This window comes from Amblyraja radiata, chromosome 8, assembly GCF_010909765.2.
Source record: "Amblyraja radiata isolate CabotCenter1 chromosome 8, sAmbRad1.1.pri, whole genome shotgun sequence".
In the NCBI taxonomy this organism is placed as follows: Eukaryota; Metazoa; Chordata; class Chondrichthyes; order Rajiformes; family Rajidae; genus Amblyraja; species Amblyraja radiata.
The window spans coordinates 46,906,206-46,922,695 of NC_045963.1; the positions used below are offsets into that span (position 1 = coordinate 46,906,206).

The 16,490-nt window shown below is 42.8% G+C and overlaps 1 protein-coding gene across 7 annotated transcripts in view; it reads left to right on the top strand.

Moving 5' to 3' along the window:
- ltbp1 (latent transforming growth factor beta binding protein 1) overlaps positions 1-16,490 on the top strand; it is a 285,919-nt gene that overhangs the window by 93,847 nt on the left and 175,582 nt on the right. For all 7 annotated transcript variants that reach the window (XM_033025818.1, XM_033025817.1, XM_033025819.1 and 4 more), the window contains one exon: positions 11,436-11,513. In XM_033025818.1, the coding sequence (XP_032881709.1) occupies positions 11,436-11,513 (78 nt within the window). The remainder of the gene's footprint in view (positions 1-11,435; positions 11,514-16,490) is intronic.

Consider the following 16,490-nt stretch of genomic DNA (forward strand, 5'->3'; position numbering starts at 1 on the left):
ATCAGCCACTTACCTACCAGGAAGACTAAATTTAGTGGCAGACACCAGGTCACGCAAATTTAATGAAAATACCGAATGGATGTTGAATAAAAAAGTATTTGCTGATATTACAGCAAAATATGGAACACCAGATATCGATCTATTCGCATCCAGACTTAACCACCAGTTATCAAATTATGTTTCATGGGAACCAGACCCTGGGGCAGCGGCGACAGATGCATTTTCGCTGCATTGGGGGGGAAATTGTTTATTTACGCATTCCCTCCTTCCTGCCTCATCAGTCGGGTATTAAGGAAAATACAACAAGACTCTGCGTCTGGTATTGGTAGTACCCGATTGGCCTACTCAACCATGGTTCCCAGTGGTATTAAACATGGTATTAGAACCATGTATCACCATCCCACATAGACCAGATTTATTGCTACATCCCGTAACAAGGGATAGCCACCCATGCCATAAACATTTGAACTTATTAATTTGTAGAGTTTTAAAAACACCTCTACTACAACTGGGACTGACGGACCGAACAGTGAACATGATCTCGGCGGCCCAAAGACAGTCAACCAAAAAACAGTATCTGGTCTATATCAGGAAGTGGGCGATGCACTGCCATAAAAACAACATCACCTACAGAGACATGAACATCCCGTCTGTTCTGGAATATCTGGCAGGCCTCCACCATGATGAGGGGCTCAGTTACAGTGCCATCAACTGCGCCAGAAGTGCCCTATCGACTTACCTATGGCAGGGGACAGAGCGTTACTCTGTTGGGACTCACCCACTGGTAACAAAACTTATGAGGGGAATTTTTAATACTAATCCCCCAAGAAGCAGGTACTCCCAAATATGGGATGTAAGTATTATCCTGAAGATGCTCAGGAATTGGTCTCCAGCAACAGCTCTGTCCCTACACAGACTGACATTAAAAACAGTCATGCTAATGGCATTGGTCACGGCACAGAGGGTACAGTCACTGCATAAACTAAGACTGGACAACATGACTTCCTCAACAGAAAATATTACGTTTCATATCTATGAGTTAGTAAGCAGAACAGACAGGGATCAGCAGGCCTCAATATACAATTTAGGTCATACCCAAACAGATGACCGTCTGTGTATAATAAGACATCTGTCGTTATACATGGAGAAAACGAAAATCCTAAGAGGCAATGAGAAGGCACTTTTGGGTCAGCCACTAGCAACCACACAAAAGAGTGACGGTCCAGACCATCTCAAGATGGCTGAAACAGGTGCTAACACAGGCTGGGGTGGATACTAATATTTAAATCTCATTCCACCAGGGCTGCAGCTACATCGGCAGCGATACAGTTGGATGTACCAATGGACCAAATCCTCAAGGCAGCAGGATGGTCTGGGGGAAAAAACATTCCAATTATTTTACAATAAACCAGTAATGAAACCTGGAACGTTTGCAGAAACAAATTTAAGTTCTGTAAATTAATTTAAACCCATAAAAAGGGGTTATAAATTTGTGTTAATAAATTTTATGATTTCAATGTCGAATTCATGTCCAAATTATGTTAACACAATTCCTCCTACAGTCATCAAGGCAGACGTGATGCATGGACTCGTTTCCACGGCATGAAATCACAGAGCTTTAAAATCTTCACGTAGTCACTCACGTGACTCCGAAGTAAAATAGTAAGATTAAACGAGCTTACCAGTTTGAAGTTTGATCTGTATTTTATGAGGAGTTACGATGAGGGATTACGTGCCCTCCGCTCCCACCCTTGATCATATACTTAACTGGTATCTCTTCTCTAATCTTACTATGTTTAGTCATTACAGTTATCTGTGATTTCACACCGCTGCTTTGAAGAATGACACGCATGCGTCGTGGCGGGGTTCTTCACGTAATCCCTCATCGTAACTCCTCATAAAATACAGATCAAACTTCAAACTGGTAAGTTCTCGTTTAATCTTACTATTTCCTGTAACCTATACTCTGCATGCTCTCATTAATCTTCCTCAGTTCTACTACCCGTGTTCACTAGGGTTAATTTACCTTGGCCAGGTAACCTGCATCTCTTTGGCATGTGGGAAGAAACCAGTGCAGCTGGAAGAAATACATGCATTCACAGGGAGAACGTGCAAACCATGCAGATAGCACCCAAGGTCAGCATTGAAGTTCAATTGCTGGAGCTGTGAGGCAGCAGCTCAACTAGCTGTGTTACTTTGCCACCCCGGGGGTGCATGTGATTCTTTACTCTGTTTCTTGATGCAACATCGATTACAAGACTGTATCCATTATGGATACAGTCTGCACCAAGTCCATCTGGCTGTATGCCAGCCAGAGCTGACATATCGAGGTCAGTTCCATTCATTTGAGTCGGGTAGGTGACCTGGATGGAAACATTTAGTGAAGGTAACTGGTCTTTTTGTTTAATTTATTATAATTAATATTGATATTGTCAATTAATTCATATTTGTGTTTCTAAGTGCCTATGGCAGTGAACCTGAGGAATTGAAGAGGTGCCACAGAAGGCTGTGGAGGCCACGTCGATTGATAATTTTAAGGCAGAGATAGATAGATTCTTGATTAGCAAGGGTGTCAGGGGTTATGGGGAGAAGGCAGGAGAATAGGGTTGAGAGGGAAAGATAGATCAGCCAAGATTGAATGGCAGAGTAGACCTGATGGGCCGAATGGCCTAATTCTTCTCCTATCACTTATGAACTTATGAAGATTAGTGTGGCTACAGGTCCAGTGTGGGGTGGGAATCATGAAATTTGGGATGAGTCCTGGATAATCCAACCCAATGTTTGTCATGGGTTTGGAGGAAGTGAGAACAGGATGGGCACACCAATGCAGTCTCTCTATTTCAAGCTGATTGTATTTCAGAGGAAAATACCACTTTGAGGGGAATAATATAAAAGGTTTTTAAGTGGGGGACACAGAATAAGGTAGTAGTGCAGTGTGGTTAGAAATGGGAAAGATTAGTGTGTGAGAAGGAACTGCAGATGCTGGTTTAAGTGGAAGATAGACACAAAAAGCTGGAGTAACTCAGTGGGACAGGCAGCATCTCTGGAGCGAAGGAATGGATGACTTTTCCATTCGAGACCCTTCTTCAGACCCGAAACATCACCCATTCCTTCTTTCCAGAGATGCTGCCTGTCCCGCTGAGTTACTTCAGCTTTTGTGTCTATCTTGGGAAAGATCAGTGTTTGAACAAGCTCTAGGGGATGTGACGGGACCAAGAGAATGGGGAAGTAAGTTTGATTAAGGTGCAGAATGAGAAGGAAGTCACTGAAGACTATTGCCTAGAAACTCGAAATGTTTGAAATTAGTCGAAGTACATAATGGTTTTTGCTGTCAAAGTCTCTGGATTACAAATTGCTCTGTGATAAAACTAATGCCATGTTATTTAAACTGAGATGACAAAAATAACCGCATATAAATTATTCAGTCAATTTTAGCGCATGACATAATATTGTTTTTGATTCCCTGCAAAGACCACAAAATCTGATCTGATACCATAGGAAATCATTCACTGTTCAGATGAGCCTGCACTGTGTGACATGGCTGGACCACACATAGGCCTTTATGTTCACATTAGCTGGCTCTGTCCTTCGGCACCATTCCCAGGGCCGGATTTAGATGAAGAGAGGCCCTAAGCTGTTCCACTTGTGACGCCCCTCCCAATCCCCCACCCCCACGACTAGAGGAAGATGGTCCACCAGATTTGCAGCCGAGCGTGGCCAATGAGATAAGGGGCTGGAAAGCCGTGCTTATTTATTTATTTATTTATTTATTGCCAGTGCTAGTGTCGAGTTATTGGCTTAAAACAATATTATTCTGAAATGGAAGGCAAGGAAAATTACTGAAGGGTTGTTTAGAGACTACAGTGCGTTGTGACAGCATATGTAAGAAAGGCCTATGACAGTGTCAAAAATATTATACACCTTGCAGAGCTCTCACTTAATTTTTTTTCTCTGTTGTCAGCCGGGCAACCTTGCCTGCTTTTTAAGTTGCTAAATGGCAGTTTAGGTGGTCATTTGAGACGGCTAGCATGACGCGTGCGATAATGTGCTCGGACGAAGTGCGTAGATACCAGTCGGAATTATGCTCAATGAAGCATTCACATATTATTTCTGCTTCAAATAAAGTCACAAACTAAACATATTCACCAATCAAGACATGATATATACCACAATGACATGCAGCAAAATTATAATACAGTATTCTCAACTCTTTTTAGGTTTAGGTTTAGGTTTAGGTTTGTTAATTAGTCACCTACACCAATTGGTGTAGTGAAATGCTTGTTGCCAATGCAGCACATAATAAAAGAATACAAACATGACAATAATAAAGAAATTTAAACATAAAAAAACATCCCCCCACAATGGTACCCACTGTGAGGGAAGGCACTAAGTCCAGTCCCATCCCCATGTCCACCCATAGTCCGGCCTATTGAGGCCTCCACAGTCGCCGCCAAGGAGGCCCGATGTTCCAGGCCGTTCTCGCCGGGTGATGGTGCTCCGGCGTCGGGAGAATCCTCTCAGCGGCTTGGGACACCTGGAACGGCCGCCTCCTTACTCGAGACCGCGGCTTTCGAAGCCAACAAGGCCGCGCCGGAAGGAGCTCCACTACTGGCGATCTCGGCGAGAGATCCCAGGCTCCCGATGTTAAAGTCAGCGTCGCAGCTGGCCGCTCCACAGACCCGCAGCTACGCGATGTTTTTCGTCAGTCTCAGCTCACCGGAGTTCCAGCACGGCGACCCGGGCAAGGCATTGCCCGCTTCGCTCCGCGATAGCGCTCCAGCGCTGTGCCGCTACCGAAGCCGAGGTTCTGGGCAGTCCACTCAGGAAACGCCGCTCCAGGCTCGCTGGTAAGCCGCGAGGACGGGTCGAAATAGCAGCCCGGAGAAAATCTGCCTCTCCGACCAGGTAGGGACCCTAGAAAGCAGTTTCCCCCTTCCACCTCCCACATTAAAAAGACTAGAACTCCAGAACAAAAACACAAAAACTAACTAAAAATAAACAAAAGAGATGAAAAAAGGACAGCTGCAGGCTGGGCAGCCATACCATACAGGACGGCGCCCCCTGTGTTTTACACATTTCAATGAATGCAATTTCTATTTCTTTCCACTTCCAAACAAAAATGTAGTTAGATTATTCTGCTTTTGATCAACCTCGGTGAGACCAAGCGCAGGCTTGGCGATCGCTTCGCACAACACCTCCACTCAGTTCACAATAACCAACCTGATCTCCTGGTGGCTCAACACTTCAACTCCACTTCCCATTCCGAATCCGACCTTTCTGTCCTGGGCCTCCTCCATGGCCAGAGTGAGGCCCACCGCATATTGGAGGAGCAGCACCTCATATTTCGCTTGGGCAGTTTACACCTAAGTGGTATGAACATTGGCTTCTCTAATTTCAGGTAGTCCCTGCTTTCTCCCTCCTTCCCAGCTCTCACTCAGCCCACTGCCTCTGCCTCTTCCACGCTGTATCTTTAAATTAAACTAAAAACACTAAAGCCAGAGGGAGTCTAAAGAAGGGTCTCTACCCGAAACGTCACCCAATTTCTTCTATCCAGAGATGCTGGCAGCTCCATGGAGTTCCCCTGCACAATTAAAGCATGGAATAGTCTTCACCCTACCATAGTTACCCAACCAGATGCAACTACATTTTAAGGTACCTCTTTTTTCCCCCAAGAACCCTTTTTTTGCTTAAGTCTAAGTCAAGAGTCAAGAGAGTCAAGAGAGTTGACTTGTGTGTTCCAGATAGGACAATGAAATTATTGCTTGCTGCAGCACAACAGAATATGTAAACATAATACAGATCAGGAGATAAAAGTTCAGTGTGTTTATATGCCATAGACCATATATATATACACAATACATAAACAGATAAAATGCAATAGGCTGTTATTGTTCAGCTCTCCACCACCTCCAGTTTAAATTCCATTTAGAATATTTATGGAGGACTAGGAACATCATCACCCGGCGAGGACGGCCTGGAACATCGGGCCTCCGTAGAGGCAACTGTGGAGGCCTCAATAGGCCCGACTATGGGTGGACATTGGGGATGGGACTGGACTTTGTGCCTTCCCCCATAATGGGAACCATTGTGGGGGGATGTTTTTATGTTAAAGCTATTTATTATTGTTATGTTTGTATTCTTTTTTATGTGCTGCATTGGCAAAAGGAATTTCACTACATCTAGGTGTATGTGACAATAAATCAACCTTTGAACCTTTGAACCTTTGAACCAGAAGCAAGAGTTACTCCAGGGAGTTACTCTAGATCCAGGGTCGGGGAGTGATTCTGCGTTGGTTTTCAGCGGTCGCGGCGAGGCGGCGACTGGACAACAATGGCGGCCAGATCTCTCACAATTCAAAGCGAGGGAGAAAGTGCCCAGCGCCGACCAGTTGCCGTGGCAGTGCGCATGCGCAGAGCGGCCGCTGATGTGCTGGCCATGGTTGTGCGCATGTGCAGGAGGGAGGATGTGCTGGCCGTAGCAGTGCGCATGTGCCGTGCTGGCGGATGAGGAGCGAGAGGAGAGCGGAGCTTGGCGGCCCAGACACGGATACGGATGGAGGGCGGAGACGGAGAGTGACAGACAGAGAGAGAGAGAGAGAGAGAGAGAGCGAGAGAGGGGGGCCTGCCCAGAGTTGAACGGCAGGTGTCCTTCCTTGGCTGGAAGCCCCCTAGATTTTGAGGCCCTAAGCTTCAGCCTATGACGCCTAGTGGTAAATCCGGCTCTGCGAGGTCCCCCTAGATCTTGAGGCCCTTAACTTAAGCTTGTCAAGCTTATACGTAAATCTGAACCTGACCATTCGTCCCACTAATTTCAAACATTTCATTGGTAAATGTGATTCTAAGCACAAGATAACAATTCTGCTCAATTTACTTAGTAAATATTCAAGTTACATCTCAGCCAATTGACAAATGTACTGCCTTTGCTGTTTGCCCACTCAGAGCAGAAGGACCTTACAATTACACTTCATCGTCCACAACATATCAATTTTGGGAAAACAACTTTGGTTGTTAAGCAACTGAGCAATGACAAATTTGCATAGAGCGAAGTCCCTTTCATGAGCATATTGGTTAAATTAAACTGCCAGTCGGGTATTTTATTGCCCCAGCTATTAGTTGTAGGCTACAGTGCTTAGCAAGTAATGTGGTAAAGGTGTCTGGCCACAATTCTTTCAATTTACTACATTTTCTACATTTCTAATTCTAGTTTAGTTTAGTTAATAGATACAGCATGGAAACAGGCCCTTCAGCCTATCGAGTCCACGCCGACCAATGATCCCCGCACATTTACACTATCCTACACACACTAGTGCCTATTTTTTACATTTACCAAGCCAATTTATACTTGTACGTCTTTGGAGTGTGGGAGGAAACGGAAGATCTCGGAGAAAATCCACGCAGGTCACGTGGAGAACGTACAAACTCCATACAGACAGCACCCGTAGTCGGGATGGAACCCGGGTCTCTGGCGCTGCAAGCGCTGTAAGGCAGCATAATGTAATAGAGCTGTAAAAGAGAAATGCATTATGGTTGCAGTCTTACGACAATTATCTTGGGAAAATACACCCTTCGTAATTTTACCTTTAATACAAAGAAAACAATGCAACACTACAACTCAACCACTTTCTAAAATTACTGGATAGCCCTCATAAATCCCCCCTTCACCTTATTGTGTCAAATCCTTCCTGTATCATTGTGACCAGAACTATATTCAGTACATGCACTTCGCAATTTACGTAATAGGTGACTTACATAAAGTCACACTTACACAAGCAATTCTTCAAGCTCGATTGTCTTGGTAGCAGTGTGCTGTTTCTGCAAGCTAGTCAGCTGTTCTTGTGGATGCTCTCACCTGGTCTCTGCTTTGGAGTTCCCACGTGGTCGCCACGTCGAATAGTAACCTGACACATGTGCAGTAGCACTTCCATCTCCGACTTACGTCACATCTGACTTACGCAAGAATACGTGAAATGTAACCCTTTCATAAGTTGGCGAGCATCTGTACTCTAGGTGTTCTCCACTTGGTAATTTACACAGTCCTAGCACGACTATTCTGCTCTTTCTATTTTATGCTTTGGCAAATAGAAGAATATATCAAGAATGTTCTTTCTCCTTGCTTTATCATTCTGTCGATTCCCTCTATTTCTCCACATGATTTAATATCTTACCTCGTTTTGTGTGTAATCCATTGCCTAGTTTTTTGTTACCTTATTGTGGGCTGATTTCCATCTGGCACATTTGTGCTCACAACCAGAACATTGATATTTAGTCCCAGTCCACAGTTTTATTTATGACACTCAACCACATGACCAATTTTGGTATCATCTTTAGAAGGGTCTAATATTGAAAGAGTCACTTCAGCAATGAGTTTGCCTTCATCTTTCTAAAGCTGAATCAATTTTCTAAACCAGGCTGCTTGTGATCTCCTTGTTAAGAACAGTTCTTTGACCTCTGCAGTATAAAGCAGTGCAAGAAAATAACATCGCCTCTGATATTTTTCTGAATTGCTCAGTGAGATTTTGGGAGGAATATGAAAGGAAAAATGCTGCACGTAATAAGATCTAACGGTTTCCAGAAAGCATGCAGTAATTATGTTGTCATGGTAACTGCTAAAAATGCACAAACCCTTGATATACCAGTCCAATAAAGCTTGAACAGAAATACAGTAAACCCCCATTATAACGGACTATGGGAGGGGGGAATGGGGACCGTTACTGCCATTTGTCCACCACAACTGAATAAGGGATTACCAAGTAATATCATTGTACTAGACTAAGTGGGACCCGTTGGGTCCCATGTTCACACTGGAGGGCTGGTCCCCCAACGCAATATTCCACCTCTCCACCAATTCCAATATTTCTAGAGCAGCAACCGGGGAGACGGTGTGAGCCGGTGCAGGCTTTGGCGGCCTGGCCCAGCGGTGAAGGTCTGCCTGCCAAACCAAAGATGAACATGTGTAGGCTGTGTAAGAAGGAACTGCAGATGCAGGTTTAAACCAAAGATAGATACAAAAAAGCTGGAGTAATTCAGTGGGACAGGCAGCATCTCTGGAGAGAAGGAATGAGTGATGTTTCGGGTCAAGACCCTTCTTCAGTCCTTCAGAGACTGAATAAAGCTCTTGATCCGAAATGTCACACACTCCTTCTCTCCAGAGATGCTGCCTGTCCCGCTGAGTTAGTCCAGCTTTTTGTGTCTATCCAGGTTTACAGGATAATTGGCATAGTAAAATTTTCCCTGGTATGTGTAGGACAGTGTTAGTGTGTGTGGATTGCTGATCTCCAGACCAATTTCTTGCGGTCTTGGATGGAACTGTTCCCAAACCAAGCCGTGATGCATCCCAATAAAATGCTTTGCATACATTTTATGCTTTCTAAAATGTTTAATAATGTTGAGCAGGATGAGTTTGCCACACTGGCATCCCATGAGGAGGTGGAAAGGAGGTGGCAGTGAGTGCGAGGGGTGAGTTGGAGGGAAAAAGAGCGTAATAGACATTAAGGGATCTAACAAGAAAAACAAACCCAATTTGAGGCGAAGGACCAGACACACAGAACCTCATGATTAGGCTGAGGAAGTTGTGAGCTGTTTGGGCATAATGAGCCAATTCTTACTGGGGGTAAAAGACGGTTTATGTTGGAACATGAATTGGTGCTATAAATAAATATATCCTTTCAGTCACTGAGTAATGTTGTGGGAAACTGAATGTTGGATTATATCATTTGTTGGAAGAAATTTAAATGATTGAGACTTGTAATCGAAAATCAAAAATGGGAGTAACAAATTGCCTAATAATTTACTTGCTGCTTATAATATTGTATGGAATCGGCATGAAGATGGTGTGTAACACTTCCAGACATCCATTCTTGGTATTAAAAAAACTGAAGCTTTGTTACCGAAGTTGTAGGCTTTTTAATCTGAGCACAAGAGAGTGCAGATGCTGGAGTATGGAAATAAAACTGCTGGAGGAACCCAGCAAGCCAGGCAGGATTTGTGGAGGCAGTGATCTGTCCATTTTGCTCCACTTATGCTGCCTGGCGTACTGTTACTCCAGCAGTTTATTTTGTGCTGCAGGCTAATTTGTCGGCTTGCTATAATATCTGTCGGATTGTGTGTTCCATATTGGGGTTAATCAGAAGTGGCAATTGGTTTAGGAAGCTGTGGTGGTTTTTGGAAAGTTAAACATGTTTGGTTTATCTTTCATCGGTTTAACCAGCATCTGCAGTTCCTTCCTACACATGTTAAACATTGTGGTCCAGCTGTTGATAGCATAGGAAAGCCAAATGTGGAACAAGGAGAGCAACCTAAGAAGTGATGCTTTCAAGATCGTCAAGTTGTCCTAGAAATGTTTATTTCTCCCAACTGGTTATTTCTAATTTTGTTGAATCAATGCTGTATTGCATGTTATTTGTGACATATGATGGTGTTTCTTTTTTGTATCTTTCATAATGCAAGTTTCTGTTTTATTTTCCTGAGGCAGGGACGTGTCAGAATAAATGAGAACAGTAGACCAACAGTAAAGTGAGCAAAGGAATAGCAGGTGAAATTTAGCTTAGAGAAGTGAAAAGTGATGCACTTGGGAAGTTAAGGCAGAGATAGATACTTGATTTTTACAGGTGCCAGTGTTAATGGGGAGAAAGCAGGAGAATGGGGTTAGGAGGGACAGATAGATTAGCTATGATTGGAGGGCGGAGTAGACTTGATGGGCTGAATGACCTAGTTCTGCTCCTATCACTTAAGAACATGAATTTATGGTTAAACTATGGCAAGACGTACACTGTGAATGACGAAGCCCGGAACACACAGGACTCAACATGACTGAGAACGGTGATTTTGTTTCTCTTACCACAAACACAGCTTGACTTGCTGCGCATTTCTAGCATTCCCAAATTTCATTTTAATTAATTACCAAGTAAAGCACAAATTGCTAGTAAATCATACTGGTCGACAGGCAAATGTAACATTTGCAGCATATCCTATTGTTAAAGTTCACTCACAGGTCTTCCTGTAAAATTCTTCACCCTTGAGCCCCCTGTGGTGTTGTCTAATTGGTTAGAAAGAATTGAGTCACTCATGTTGTCTAGTTGGTGTCTTGTGCGTGCGTCCCTGAAGCTGTGGAGAGGCAGTCCCACACAAATCCATATTAAATGGTTGCCTGGTGAGCAGCACCTTGTGTGATGCAGCACAGTGGAGATGAGAGAGATTGAGATTTATACAAAAAAATTCTAGCCAAATCAGGTGGGCTTTTACCATTGCTGCCACGGAATAATGCTGTGATTTGAAGTGTTTACGTTTGCAGTACTGCAAGATGCAGTATTGTCGGTGGTTTGACGATGATTTAAATCCACTATTTATTTCTTGGCGTTTCTGTGAATAATCATAGGTATTGATGAGATTGTTAATTATTGTTTGTTTCAATAATTATTGATTTTGTTTCAATTTCAGCTTTTCCTATTCCAGGAAATGGACAAATGGTGGAGTGTCCCCTGGGTTACAAGCAGGTTAATGCCACGCATTGTCAGGGTAAGTGTGTTAAAATATCCCCAATTAACAGATTTCACGGGTGTGTCTTGTAAATGATAAATGCTGTTTGAAATGCTTTTTTTACATGGGAGGCCCTCAGTTCAACCTCACGTTAAATATGTAAGAGGAAGGAGAACAAGTCAGTTTTGTATGTAACTGACACAAAAAGATGATGTCCATCAAGTAACCCAGACACTGATGCATACGGTTGCTGCCAAATCACTTGACACCATTACACCATGCAGGGTTTCATAGAAACATGAAGCATACAACAGATTTAAAGTGTATTATCTTTTAACCGACAGGGTCTGTTTAACAATTGCATTCATTTTATACCAAAGTGCCTCCTAGAACAAACCCGTTCCAATTTTATCTTCACTTCTCTTTTATTATGCAGCATCTGTGGCCGCTCTATAATATTACAGGGTGAAGAATGCATTATGTAATAACTTTCAACAATCTCTTTCGCTTCTTTCCCCATCGATCCGCCATATAAAGTTAAAAAAATAGTCGATGAGGGATGATTGCATTTTAATTACATTTTAGCGGTAAAGTCCATATATTCAAAGGGTTGTTTAATATTACAGAGGTTTCAATTATTTTTGTTAACCATAATATTTTGAGGTCTGACCCGCTGAGTTCCTCTAGCACTTTATTTCATACAGCGCTCTGCATAATGTTTGGGACAAAGACCCATCATTTATTTATTTGTCTCTGTACTCCACAAATTGAGATTTGTAATAGAAAAAAATCACATGCAGTTAAAGTGTACATTGTCAGATTTTATTAAAGGGTATTTATACATTTGGTTTCACCATGTAGAAATTACAGCTGTGTTTATACATAATCCCTCCATTTCAGGGCACCATAATGTTTGGGACACATGGCTTCACAGGCGTTTGTAATTGCTCAGGTGTGTTTAATTGCCTTCTTAATGCAGGTATCAGAGAGCTCTGAGCACCTAGTCTTTCCTCCAGTCTTTCCATCACCTTTGGAACCTTTTATTGCTGTTTATCAACATGAGGACCAAAGTTGTGCCAATGAAAGTCAAATAAGCCTTTATGAGACTGAGAAACAAGAATAAAACTGTTAGAAACATCAGCCAAGCCTTAGGCTTAAGGGCCTGCCCCACTTGGGCGTCATTTGTGAGTCACGCAGGTGGCGCGCAAGGATTTTGAGCATCCCAAAATCCTAGGGTGCCACGCGCTACCGTGCATCACTGCATACGCCATCACGCCTCACCATGCGCCATGCACGAGTCACGACGCGCCAACCAATTTTTAGGATGTTGCGTAAATGACGCGTAAATGACGCCCAAGTGGGACGGGCCCTTTACCAAAATCAGCTGTTTGGAATATCATTAAGAAGAAAGAGAGCACTGGTGAGCTTACTAATCGCAAAGGGACTGGCAGGCCAAGGAAGACCTCCACAGCTGATGACAGAAGAACTCTCTCTGTAATAAAGAAAACACCCCCCAAACACATGTCCGACAGATCAGAAACACTCTTTAGGAGTTGGGTGTAGATTTGTCAATGACCACTGTCCGGAGAAGACTTCATGAACAGAAATACAGAGGCTACATTGAAGGATGCAAACCACTGGTTAGCCACAAAAATAGGATGGCCAGGTTACAGTTTGCCAAAAAGTACTTAAAAGAGCAACCACAGTTCTGGAAAAAGGTCTTGTGGACAGATGAGACAAAGATAGAAACATAGAAAATAGGTGCAGGAGTAGGCCATTCGGCCCTTCGAGCCTGCACCGCCATTCGATATGATCATGGCTGATCATCCAACTCAGTATCCCATCCCTGCCTTCTCTCCATACCCCCTGATCCCTTTAGCCACAAGGGCCACATCTAACTCCCTCTTAAATATAGCTTTTTTAATAAAAACTTTTGCAGTCAGTTTTTATGTTCCCTGCCAGTTTTCTTTCATAATTTATTTTCCCTTTCCTAATTAAGCCTTTTGTCCTGGACTCTGAATTTCTCCCAGTCCTCTGGTAGGCTGCTTCTTCTGGCTAATTTGTACGCTTCATCTTTTGTTTTGATACTATCCCTGATTTCCCTTGTTATCCACGGATGCACCACCTTCCCTGATTTATTCTTTTGCCAAACTGGGATGAACACTTGTTGTAGTTCATCCATGCAGTTTTTTTAAACTTATTAGTTTTAGATTAACTTATATCAGAGTGATGGCAAGAGCAAAGTATGGAGGAGAGAAGGAACTGCCCAAGATCCAAAGCATACCACCTCATCTGTGAAACACAGTGGTGTTATAGCCTGGGCATATATGGCTGCTGAAGGTACTGGCTCACTTATCTTCATTGATGATGCAACTGCTGATGGTGGTAGCATAATGAATTCTGAAGGGTAGATACACATCCTACCTCTTCAAGTTCAAACAAATGCCTCAAAACTCATTAGCCGGCAGTTCATTCTACAGCAAGACAATGATCCCAAACATACTGCTAAAGCAACAAATGAGTTTTTCAAAGCTAAAAGATGATCAATTCTTGAGTGGCCGTCAATCACCTGATCTGAACACAATTGAGCATGCCTTTTATATGCTGAAGAGAAAATGAAGGGGACTAACCCCCATAACAAACATAAGCTAAAGATGGCTGCACTACAGGCCTGACGGAGCATCACCAGAGCAGACATCCAGCAACTGGTGTTGTCCATGAAGCACATACTTCAAGCAGTCATTGCATGCAAAGGATATGCAAGAAAATACTAAACATGACTACTCTCATTTGCATGACATTGCTGTGTCCCAAACATTATGGTGCCCTGAAATGGGGGGACTATGTATAAACACTGCTGTAATTTCTACATGGCAAAACCAAAATGTATAAAAATGGCCTTTATTAAAATCTGACAATGTGCACTTTAACCACATGTGATTTGTTTCTATTACAAATCTCAAATTGTGGAGTCCAGAGGCAAATAAATAAATAAATGATGGGTCTTTGTTCCAAACATTATGGAGGGCACTGTATTTAGAGAATTGTTCACATTATTTAAATATACGGTAACATCAACTTGGGAGATATTTAAAATACGAGGTGACACTCTAACTTTCTGTTCTTTTTCATGGCCTTTTCAGCATTTTCCAACTGCAAAAAATATGTTAGGGCAGTCAGGTAAAAGAACATCAAATATAGACTGCAAAAACAATTTGTTAGGTTGCAGTTATTGGCATTGGTATTGGTTTATTATTGTCAAGTGTACCGAGATGAATGCTTTGTTTGCATGCTATCCAGATAACTCAAACATACATGAGTACAATTGAGCCATGCACAAAGACAACAGGTAGTACAAAGATAAAAATATCAAAATGCCAAATATCGTGTTGCAGATAATAATGTTACAGTTGCAGAGAAAGTGCAGTTAGTAAGAAAAGCAAAGTCTGCAGCGAGGTAGGTTGGAAGATCTACAATTTAGCTTATGGGCTGGTGCTGTTACAGTGGATTGAATCGTCTCCTTCTAAACAGCCATTCCTTAATTTGCTAAAGATTTGCATTCCTGGAAAATACTTTATGCTAAATTTTGTAAATTGTAAAGGCTGGACAGAATGTATTGCGGGAAAATTGGCACAGCGTATTCCCAAGAATGGCAAGGGGAGTATTAACCATTATTGCAAAAAATATCCTCATTAATTTGAGGTATGTACCCCAACGAGGGGCTACCAGGGCACTTCAAATCCATAGGTCATCCATATAAAACATTCACTAAAGAACCATTCGGTTGTTTTCTATGGAATGTCATGGTTTGAGGGGAGATCTGGTAGAAATTTATAAAATTGTGAGAGGTGTAGATGGGGTAGACAGTCAAAACCTTTCTCCCAGGGTGCAAATGCCAAGGCTAGAAAGCAGAGCTTTGAGGTATTCATGGAGAAAATTTAAAGGAGATGTGCATGTTTTTATACAGAGAGTGATGGGTGCCTGGATCATGCAGTCAGAAGTGGAAGCAAATATGATAGGGGCAGCACGGTGGCGCAGCACTAGAGTTGCTAGCTTGCAGTGCCAGAGACCAAGTTTCCTGACCATGACCATGAGTGCTGTCTATACTGAGTTTGTACGTTCTCCCTGTGACTGCGTAGGTTTTCTTCGGGTGCTCTGGTGTCTGCCCACATTCCAAAGACGTACAGGATTGTAGGTTATTTGGCTTTGGTAAAATTGTAAATTGTCTCTATGTGTTAGATAGTGTTTGTGTGCGGGGAAGGTCCTGTTTCCGTGCTGTATCTCTAAACTAAACTCAAAGATAGAGGCTTCTAAGATGCAGGGATATGGATTGTATGCAGGCAGAGGAGATGAACTTGGCATTAATTTTGGCACATGCTTTGTAGGCCGATGGACCAGTTCTTATCCTGTACCGTTCTATGCTTTTATATTCTCAGGACAGAGGATTACGTGCTTCTTCCCCAGGTGTGGTCCGCAATTTGGCCTTTGGTGGCATTCATTCAATGAAACTTTTTTACACTTTATGCTAAAGATGCCATCAGGCTGGTTGGCTTTCAGCACTGAGTGCAGTGGTGTGCATTTTACTGAGAGAGGTTCTGTGTGTGGTTTCACAAAAATGCAGAACCATGCCACATTAAGCCGGCCATGTAGAAAGTGCTCTCTAATTTTAGCATGCCACAGCTGTTTTAATTTTTGATTACCTCACCACTGGACGCATCCAGTAAGTAATCTGGCTTAATGATCTGATTTGGACCCTTCATGCAAAAAGAGGTTGATTTTCCTTGGGGGCCTTGGAGCAGGCCTTGGAAATAGCATGAGGAAGACAGCCACTTGGCTGGATTGTCTGCTGTTAAGGGAGTGCTGCCATTTCCTTTCCATATGTTGCTCCAGGTAGCCAAGGAAACAATCATTTCTAAAGTTCAATCCTTCCTGCCTAATATTGCTCCGAGCATAACAGCAGAATCTACTCGCAATAGATCCCTACGACAGAAGCCATTAGTCATATCTTGGTGTATT